Source organism: Camelina sativa, unplaced genomic scaffold, assembly GCF_000633955.1.
Source record: "Camelina sativa cultivar DH55 unplaced genomic scaffold, Cs unpScaffold00511, whole genome shotgun sequence".
In the NCBI taxonomy this organism is placed as follows: Eukaryota; Viridiplantae; Streptophyta; class Magnoliopsida; order Brassicales; family Brassicaceae; genus Camelina; species Camelina sativa.
Genome location: NW_010921716.1, coordinates 92,597 through 103,206, shown reverse-complemented (window position 1 = coordinate 103,206; position 10,610 = coordinate 92,597). Strand labels below are relative to the sequence as shown.

The 10,610-nt window shown below is 33.8% G+C and overlaps 3 protein-coding genes across 3 annotated transcripts; all 3 read right to left on the bottom strand.

Annotated features, from left to right (window-relative positions):
* Positions 1–2,545: 2,545 nt before the first annotated feature.
* LOC104773293 (chromatin remodeling protein EBS) lies at positions 2,546–4,958 on the bottom strand. Its single transcript, XM_010497869.2, has 5 exons — positions 4,596–4,958; positions 3,753–4,095; positions 3,584–3,652; positions 3,090–3,231; positions 2,546–2,862 (listed from the first exon to the last, which is right to left on the bottom strand). The coding sequence occupies exons 1-5, from the start codon at positions 4,699–4,701 to the stop codon at positions 2,836–2,838; spliced, it is 687 nt and encodes a 228-aa protein (XP_010496171.1). The 5' UTR covers positions 4,702–4,958; the 3' UTR covers positions 2,546–2,835.
* Positions 4,959–5,241: 283 nt separating this feature from the next.
* On the bottom strand, positions 5,242–6,561 carry LOC104773292 (serine/threonine-protein kinase BRI1-like 2). Its single transcript, XM_010497868.2, has 2 exons — positions 5,612–6,561; positions 5,242–5,517 (listed from the first exon to the last, which is right to left on the bottom strand). Exons 1-2 carry the CDS (start codon positions 6,537–6,539, stop codon positions 5,408–5,410), a joined length of 1,038 nt encoding a protein of 345 aa, XP_010496170.2. The 5' UTR covers positions 6,540–6,561; the 3' UTR covers positions 5,242–5,407.
* A 2,551-nt stretch (positions 6,562–9,112) lies between these two features.
* Positions 9,113–10,506, bottom strand: LOC104773289 (plant UBX domain-containing protein 4-like). The gene is made up of 3 exons (XM_019242627.1): positions 10,194–10,506; positions 10,032–10,101; positions 9,113–9,724 (listed from the first exon to the last, which is right to left on the bottom strand). The coding sequence occupies exons 2-3, from the start codon at positions 10,059–10,061 to the stop codon at positions 9,203–9,205; spliced, it is 552 nt and encodes a 183-aa protein (XP_019098172.1). The 5' UTR covers positions 10,062–10,101; positions 10,194–10,506; the 3' UTR covers positions 9,113–9,202.
* Between the last annotated feature and the right edge of the window lie 104 nt (positions 10,507–10,610).

Genomic DNA, 10,610 nt, shown 5'->3' with positions numbered 1-10,610 from the left:
ATTAAAAAAAAAAAAAAAAAGAAAAATCAAGCGATTCGTAATCGGACATGGGACAGGAGGAACCTTTAAAATCTGGCCGTTAAAGTATCGGAAAAGAAAAAATCGAGACTTTTGTCTTCTCCTTTTCAACGGTTAGCGTTTAAGCCTTTTAAGGTAGTGCATATACTAACGGCGTCGGTTGTAACTTTACCTACCGCTTGAGACTTGACCAAGTTTAATTAAACCAAACTAAAATTTAAATCATACGTTTAAATATGCATTAATTATTAATGAAATAGATTTGATAAAATGGCGCATCAAAACGCTTCCAATCACACAAATCCAAAAGATAAAATTATCTCAACAGTTCAATATCTTTTTTTGTTGGACAAACTAGAAGTTCAATAGTTTTTATCTTGCATTATATTGTATTTACTTTACAAGCCAAAAAAATATTTTTTTTTTTACGTTAGAACTACAAATATATTTTGTTCTATTATTATTACTAGGACTCATACCCCCATGATGTCGCGGGTAAGTATTTTAGAAAAAATAATTAAATTTAAAATTTAAAATAATACATTATAAAATAATTGAATGTAATAGAATAGTTTGAATACATAAACATTAAACATAAACTGTTATTAAATATACAACTATCAAAATGAAAACTTATAACAAAAACTATTATGTAGAATAGACGCAACTTTGCTAAACATATTGTTTAAAATATTATAAATATAAGATATTTTATGAAAAATTAAGGTAAAGAGCTACGATTAAAAAAATCATTATGACAAAGTGATCGTAACTGAGAAAGTTATCATTTACAAAAACTACTATGAAAACTTTTCATAGGAAGTGGAGAGGAACTGATCAACACACGATTCTTCGCAATCTCAATTTCGATTTTAATGGGGGGGATAGTAGATATGTACATAGGTTTAGATATAGATATATATGGGTACTAATTGGGTATCGGGTATTATCCAATCCGAACCGATACCCAGAAGTATTTACAATCAAGATCCAATTAGTATAATGTGGAAGATCCATACCCGAACCGAACCGGAGTATTTCGGTTCGGTTCCAATACAGGTATTTCGGGTCGGATATATTGCCCAGGCCTAATGAAAAGTCGCAATTATTGTTCACATTTATTCAGATTGTTATTATTTTTTAAAAATATTTTTAACAAAAAGTTACGATAAATAGACACAATTGTAAATTCTATATTAAGTCGTATTAAATTTCTCTATTGATATAATCATTTCTAAAATTTTAATTAGATTATTGAATAACGTTGAATATTAGATATAAATATTCATTATTTAGATTTAACATAAAATGTGCAAATGTGTTTCAACAAACTTGTTAGTTAGTGATGAAGAGAAAAATATAAAGAGAGTTCAAAAACATGACTATTTAAATAGAGACACCTATTAGAATGAAAAGTTGTGATGAAAAAATATAAATAAAATATAGTGAAAGACACAACAATGAACAGATGCAATCGTTTGAATTAATAAAAAAAAATTGTTAATATTTTTACGAAAAATACTCCGAGAAATTGCAACTGTTGTGTTTGCACTTGATTATACCTACAAACTCATATAAACTGCTTTTAAACAGAAGACATATTTATTACCATATTCAAAAGTCAAATCCAAAAGCTCACTATATAATTCATCTAACTTTTGGAAAAAAACTCTTTTGTAAATTAGATTCATCATTCCAAAAATATTTTGTTAAATCAATAATTGGAGGAATTTATTTACTTTTAAAAGGATGAATGCTAAAGTATAATTTGGAGAGCTGTAAAAAACGTTGAGATTGAAATTATATTTTTTTGTGTCATGGCAAAAAAATGAAAACAGTTCAAACAGATATATATATATATATATAGATTTCAAAAGATATGAATATTCGAATAGAATATAAAATATAAAATATACAATTTCTTTTATTTATATTGTAATTTTTATATAAAATATAATTTATGTGATTGATTTTAAAAGTTATTGTGAATAAACATTATGCAATAAAATCATATGCTAAATATGAGGATTTGATTATTTCGAGATTTTGTTGCTAGTATAATTGAAAATAGAAAAGTTATTATTTTTTATGATTTTGTTGCCTATATATGGTTAGTTAAATATTCTGTGGANTTTTTTTTTTTTTTTTTTTTTTTGGAATATCCTTATTAAGAAGATTTGAAATTGAGATTTAAGTAATAGTTACAACTTACAACCCATATAACCTATAACCTATCAAATAATTAATCTTATAACATATTATATAGTCTACACAAACTTCTGTTTTATTATATAGGGGATATTCTAATCGAAATGTGAAATTATCGGCGACAAATGTTTCTTAATCAGGTACTAAACATAAAGTTAGCTTGTATTCTACTTCGGTTTAGAACTAAAATGTTTTTTGGATATGCACCTATTTAATTTGTGTTCCAACTGACATCGGTTTAGACATGGTTTTATCACCAGAAAACCGACCTGGTTATCAAATCCGTGTTCGCATGATAAATCGACCTTGGTTGGTGAGGTTCTGATAATTTACTTTACTTATTTGAGTTGGCCAGAGGCAGAGTGTGTCCAACGTTTTGAGTCTCTCTCTCAGAAAAAACCAATCCACAGTAAAAAAAATATCTCAGGTGCGTTGAAACATTTTCAAGTTATCCCATGAAATTTTCGGCTATACAGCTCTTTGCACATTCTCTCTGGTTCTTCTCCCGGATTTACTAACGACGATAAGACAAAACCCTAATCTTAAATCTGCACCCAAAGAGCTTCAAGTTAACTTTTATATCCACTCATAAGGGGCTCTTACCCGCGATCATCTTTTCCGGCGCTTGGCTTCCACCTGAACACACCAAGTTGTTGTTAACACCAGAACAAGTTGTTTCAGGCAAATCAGTAAAAACAAACGGATTTGATCCGGATAAGAGAAGATATCAAAAATGAAATGTTGGCTTTTTGTGGCTTTACTAAGATCTCAAAAATAGAGTCAATGATGGTGGCAAAGGTTATTGCTATGATGCTATCAAAGTAACAACTGAAGTTGAAAAAAATGAAGAAGACAAAACCTACCTTAAGATCATTGGTTGGTGATGAAGCAAACCCGTTCTGAGATCTTTTGACTCCATCTTCATCAGAGCTGCATTCAACACATACAAAGTGCTCCAGCTTCTTTGCTTCTTCAATCGTCATGCCTACACACGCTGGGTGATACCTACAATAACATAGTTGTAACTCCTAACTCTTCTGACTAGTCTGACATCACAAGGAGCTCAAACAGTGAGCACCCAGTATTTTCCGTTGTAATAAAAGCAAACAAGCAACATACATGATTTCCTAACAAATTCCCCAAGAAAGCTATAGGCTTTTCAACTAGAAGAATGATACAGAGATCCGACTTTTTCTGTACCAGACACCATTTACATCCGAAACACAAGGCAAGTTGTTCCGGATTAGGAATAACAGTTTTCTAAGAGTATATTATCATCAGAATTATATCTTACAAGTTGAGTAACTATACTTGGTGAAAAAGGAGGTGAAATAGAATGATGAAAATTAGCATTTACCAGTCCTTGCACCCTTCACACTGCACCATCAGATCATCTGGGTTATACGGCATTTCACATTTGCAGTACCTGTAGAGCCAAGTAAATCCCAAAATGGATAAATAAAAACTCATGGAAATCACAGGAGAGAAAAAGGCATGTTACATTACTACTCTATATATCTACTTACACAGCAACTCGATCAGGGGTAAATGCGCCAGTAGCAGCCTTATACTCGAATCTACAATAATAATCTTCCGCTCCAACATTTTCAAGCCTAGTGTAGTTTTTAAAGGTGTGAACGATACATATCCCTTCGATGGTGTGTGCACTTTGAACATCATAGTGATCAGACAAGAAAAGCTCTTTGGCTCCATGGAACTGCCTCCTTCCCCCAAGTGATTCTTCAGGACGGTAATACCAACGACAATGCACCTTCACATTGTTCCTAGCATCTGCTTCAATCTTCTCAACACACGCCACATAAGGAGGCTTACCAGCATCCGATGGACGCATTAACACACAATCACCCACTGCAAAAAACCACCTCAACAATCACATTTCTAAGTTCAACTAAATTGATAAAAACAAAAACAGCAGATCTGTATTCCACACGGTATACTCAAATGATAAACAAACTACAGTATAGAAATCTCATAAGCATTATAGTTCCCTATCATCGTATCAAGCAATGCATACACATAGTTAGCCACCAATTAAGCCTAAAGCACACATTTTCCAAATACAACACAGTAAATAAATGTCCCTTCATAACTCCAAAACAAAACGTCGCTTCATAGATCACATTCTGCATACAACAAAGTACATATTCCAAAGTTGTGACGTAACACAACTTCATTGAATCAAACCTCAAAGCAACCAATAGAACATAAGTTTATATAAAAGAACATATTTTTTTCCCTTTTATCAAATTGAAATGAGAAATCTAATCTCAGCTCAATAACCCAAAAGAAGCATTCAAAAGAGTGATTAGTGTTATAGAGAGTTCACATAGAGCTTAATTTGGACTGACCTCTAACAACTTTGGTGGTGCCTCTGATAGTATACGAGTCGATATCTTTCTTGCCAAGATTGCTCTTCGCCGATGAAGAAGCGACACCAGGTCGAGTTTTCGCCATGAAATCTTAGGTTTTTTTTTTTTTCCACCGACTCGCGAGCTCGATTTAAGCTGGGTTTTTGTTTGGTTTCTCGAAATGTATAAAGATTGAAACTTTCTATAAGATCAGAAGAAGCTTGAGATCGATGGAAGGAAGAAGAAGAAATCACCGAGGAACGAAGAGATAAATCTAGAACCCTAGAATGTCTCTCGGAGAAGATGAAGTATTTTCCTTTTTCATTTTATTTTTTGTTGTTTTTTTTCCCCAATCTTTTAATATGAGCCAATTATTACAAGTTTTGTTCAAAATCGATTTAAGGCCAAAACTTCTAACACAATTGTTTTTTGTTTTGTTTGTCTTTTTATTCCGAAATTTTAATAGCCTAAAAATTATTTAATAAAAAAAAATATACAGTATATCAAGTCAAATTAATATGTAAAAAATGCAATCTGAAATTGTGCATTTATATATTATATATAAGTAAACCTTTTACTTACCAAATACAAGTAGTTTTTCGCAAAAAAAAAAAAAAACTCCAAAATTTCAGTGAGATGCAACAAATAATTAAATTTTAATTTATTATCAACCTTTTGTTTCTGTAATCATCATAATTAACATTTTTCTTTCGTTACAAGCTTATGAATTATGATAGAAGAAAGTTTGTTGAAAAAAAAAAAAGAAAGTTTGTTAAAAGGAAATTTTATTTTAGATATATTTTTTATGAGTACTAATTTTTGTTACTTCCACAGCCCATTGGAGTACATGATACCGACAACGGTATAGAACCATTGAACTTGTTCTTCCTCAAACTCAGCTCCCGAAGTTCGGCAAGACTACCTTGTAAGATTTAGGTAAGAAACAGTTTAACACAGCTTCAATCTTCATAACATGAATATAATTTTTAGTTTTGAGAATTTATTTTCTAGTTTACCTATTTCTGGAGGAATGTCTCCACCGATGAGATTCTCATCTAAGATCAGTTCCTGCAGATTCCTGAGCTCTTTGATGTCACCACTCAATGTACCGCCAATAACATTGTTGCTTAAGTCAAGACGCTGAAGAGTCTTCAAAGAGAACAATTCATGAGGGATAGAGCCGTTCAAGCTATTCCTACTCATGTCAAGAGAGATCAAGCTGGTCAAGTTCACAAACGCATCTCCAGGAATCTCTCCTCCAAAATCATTCACGCCGAAGTTAAGATACTTAAGAGTCTTCAAAGAGAACAATTTAGGAGCGATAGAGCCGTTAAAGAGATTATAACTCATGTCAAGAGAGATCAACCTTGGCAAGTTCAAAAACGCATCTCCATGCATCTCTCCTTCAAAACCACTCAGGCTTATGTTAAGATACTGAAGAGTTTTCAAAGAGAACAATTTAGGAGGGATAGAGCTAAGAAAGTTATTATAACTCATGTCAAGAGAGATCAACCTGGTCAAGTTCACAAACGCATCCCCAGGAATCTCTCCTTGTATGAAATTAGACGAGATATCAAGCATAACGAGAGAATTTATACGCAGGACCGGTCTCAGAAAGCTAAAACTCACTGAGACCGTGTTCTGCGTATAAATGAAGTCCGTCTTGCCAAGAGAGCTCAGATTTAGGTGTGTGACTTCTCTGGAAGGCGAACATCTCACAAATTGCCATATGCAGTAATCTGAGTTTGGCCTCCATGTCATGAAACGTTCCATTAAGTCGATTTCTGCTATGGAATGGTTCTTGACATTGTGAGTCATCAGCAAGTTCTTGAACTCGAGAAGGGATTGTCTTTGGTCTTGTGGGCAAGAGAAAGATAGTTTGGGTATGAAGAAGACGAAGAAGAAGATGAAGAGCAAGCAGGAGAGAGGACATGGCTTCAGCATTTTTTTTCTCACAGCTTTTTGCCGTTCGCCACTTGCTGTGTCTTTTTTGTCTTGCTTTGTAATTATGAGTTATGACAAGTCCAAGCTGACTTGTCGGGTCTTCCACCTAATGTCTGCATTCTCAAAAAAATTGTTGAAATTTCCGTCATGTTGACTTGACTCCACATTTGTTTCTGCATTTATAATTATCTAGAAAACACAACAACAAAGATATAGATATCACATCTGATTAGATACTCTTACTAAACTAACAATGTATAAAACTCAAAAAAAACGCATAAAGAATGCAGAACCGGTTTGGATGGGAATGCCAGTTGAATCTGGAGCCATCGGTGAGCTACTTCCGCTGCCATCATTGCTGCCACCTAGAGTTCTTCCGACATCCTGAAATGAGACCTTATGCTTCTCTCGTTCCTACAACGAGAAACAAGACCGGTAACTCGGTCAATAAAAAAAAGGGAAGCAGACTAAGTAGTTTCTCATCTAGCACCACAAAAAATATGTATTTATCAAATCTAGCAAGACCAAGTCACCAAACTACCCGTTTCAACAATTAGTATTTCTAAACTTTCTAATACAAAATGAACAAAACTAAAAGATATTCATGTAAATCTGAGTGTGAGCAAGTGCTAGTTATATGGCCTTGAAACTAGCATATACCACTACAACACAAGAATCAAAATGTTAAGAACCCTAAATTGACATACTTAAGCTATGGCCTTGTGTTAGATGCATTTTAAATCTAATATAAGTAAAATATCATTATGTAAATAAATTGATATATGTTGTTTATTTGCATAATAAATTTTAATTATTTCACTCACAAAAATATTAGTAGTTATAAAATTAAGAAAATGATTGTTTAAAATTAAAGTTGTTGATAAAAAAACAAAATTGAAAGCTATTTTAGTTTACGAATGATATATAAAACTTAACAACTTGTTAACAAGTTTTATACTTTTATTTATTTATGGCGTCAAGGAATCAGGAGAAATTCTCCGGGAGTGCAAGAGCTTTACGACCTCTGCAAGGAGACTTTCATTAGGCAAAGCTAATGCCCCTGCTTCCATGGCTGTCCAAAAGCTATGCTTTGTGTTGGGTATTTTTCTCTTTCTTATTTTGTCTTTGTTTGATTTTCTCCGACTGCAGATAGGGTTTTTGCAGTTTCTGCCTGGTTTTGATTGAGTTAGTGATGTCGGTAGAGATTTAGAAAGATTTGGTTTAAAGGGTTTTTAGGTTGTGATCACTGGATTTGAATAAATGTGGAAATTTTTATCATGAATAGCTCACTTTCACTTGTGAATCCCACTATTAATCTAGGCAATTGCAACTTCACAATTTGAAATCGTCAGAGTCGCTGAGGAATAATGCAAAAGGTTGAAACTTTATATGTATACATGATGAGATTTATGGTTTGAAAAGAAGAGATGCATCAACCTAATCTATTATACATAATGGAACTATTAAGGGCATGTTTGTAGGGAGATCAGTTTAGGGTGTTCTTAGAGTATAAATATTGTAAAATAATGTAAGATCAGTAGTTAAGAACTTTTGTTAAGAAGTTAGTTATTGGGAGAACATGTGTAAGATCTTAAAATTTAATAATATAATATTCTTAAACATATTACAATTATAATAATTTAGAAAATAACACTTTAATTGCAAACTCAAAAAACTTTAACTAAAATTCAAAATACAATACCAAATTTTTATGAAAAAAAAACATTTTAAATATATTTTTTTTAAAACAAACAAACATATTACTTAATTAATTAAACAAGACAAACGTTTTATTTAATTAATACATAGATTAATGTCCAAATTTATTCCAAATATTCTCAATCAAATCCTCCTTTAATTTGCGATGTGCTTGTTTATCACGAATTATTGTATGACCATCACCTAAACCCTCAAGATTTGAAGGTATAGTTACTGAAAAGGTAAGATCCGGAGTAGTTCCAGTTCCATCTTCTTGTTGGAATTCTTGTTCGTCATAGAGTGTGTATGAATCTCGTTCATCTTCGACAATCATATTATGCAGTATGAGACATGCTCTCATAATATATGCAATTTTACCCTTTGACCATAAAAGAGAAGGATTTTTAATCATGGCGAATCTAGATTGCAGGACTCCAAATGCACGCTCAACATCTTTTCGTGCACCTTCTTGACGTTCTGCAAACAATCGATGTTTCGGGTGAACGAGCATCTTTTCGTGAACCGGTTTCAGAATGCTAAAACTCACTGAGACTGAATCACCAAAATTGAAAAGAGAGCTCAGATTTAGGTCTATGACTTCTCTGGAAGGTGAACGAGCATTGCATCTCACGCGTTGCCATTTGCAGCAATCTGAGTTTGGCCTCCATGTCTTGAAACGTCCCATAGAGTCGATTTCTGCTACAGCTTGGTTCTTGACACTGTGAGTCACCAAGTTCTTGAACTCGAGAAGGGATTGTCTTTGGTCTTGTGGGCAAGAGAAAGATAGTTTTGGTATGAAGAAGACGAAGAATATGAAGAGGAAGCAGGAGATAAGACATGTCCATCATGTTGACTTGACTCCACAGTTGTCTAAAAAACACAGCAAAGATATGCTCTTACCAAACTAACAAATGTATACTGTTCCTAAAAATGATGTATAAAAGACGAAATTTATTTTCCACAAATTAAGTGAAAACTATACCACAAGTGACACCATTTATGTTGTAAACTATACAAAGCCAAGAAGTAAACTTACATATATAGACCCAAAAGAACACCGACCCTTGTAGAAAGTTCTCGAATTTCTGAAGAAGAACAGAGTTGGCGAGACCGGCTTGCTTAATGGTCTGTCTGAGATCAGTCAAGGGCTTTGGTGGGAATTCCATTGCCTGAAACTGGTAGGTCACTGGAGCTCCAGGTCGAGATGAGTCAATAAAAGAGCGAATGTCGTTGATCGTGTGATGGTGATTGAACTTAGCCACCAGGCGTGTCCCGTCAGCTAGTCTTAGCTGGATCGATGTTGTTGGAACGGTTTCATCTATTTCAAGACTTTGAGATGGTGCTTGTGCTGCTGATCCGGATTGGATGGTTTGGATAGGAATGGAGGTAGAATCTGGAGCCATCAGCGAGCTACTTTCACTGCCGTCGTTGCTACCACCTAGAGTTTTTCCAACACCCTGAAATGAAACCTTACGCTTCTCTCGTTCCTACAATGAGAAAAGAGACGGGTAACTCGATTATAAAAATTAGCACTTCCACGTAAAGAATATCGTATCCGGCCCTACAGAGTATGTATTCATCAAATCTAGCAAGACCAAAATCCCCATCTCTATAATCATTAATCTAAAATCTCTAATTCAAACTAACAAAACCAAAGATAATCATGTAAATCTGAGTGTGAACAAGTGCTAGTTTAGATAACACAACTTTCAAGACCAGTAATATTATCATCAGCATTCAGTATGGGATATCTACAAAGGAGGTGAAAATAGAATGATGATCATAAGGATTTACCAGTCCTTGCACCCTTTCACATTGGACCATCAGATCATCTGGGTTATACGTCCTTTCACATTTGCAGTACCTTTATTAAAATCCAAAAGAAGATAAATAAAAAAAACTCATGGAAATTACAAGAGAGAAAAAGGCGTCTTCAATTACTATATATCTACTTACACAGCAACTCGATCAGGGGTAAATGCACCAGTAGCAGCTTTATACTCGAATCTACATCAGGGGTAAAGGTGTGAACGATACATTTCCCTTGAATGGTGTGTGCACTTTGAACATCATATTGATCAGACAAGAAGAGCTCTTTGGCTCCATGGAACTGTCTCCTTCCCCCGAGTGAATCTTCAGGACGGTGATACCATCGACAATGCACCTTCACATTGTTCCTAGCATCTGCTTCAATCTTCTCAACACGCACCACACATGGAGGCTTACCGCTTACTAGCTAGCATCCAATGGACGCATTAACACACAATCGCCCACTGGCAAAAACACCGCAACAATCACATTGCCAAAATTAAACTAAATTGATAAAAATAAAAATAGCAGATCTGTGTTGCACACAAAATACAGTATAGAAAT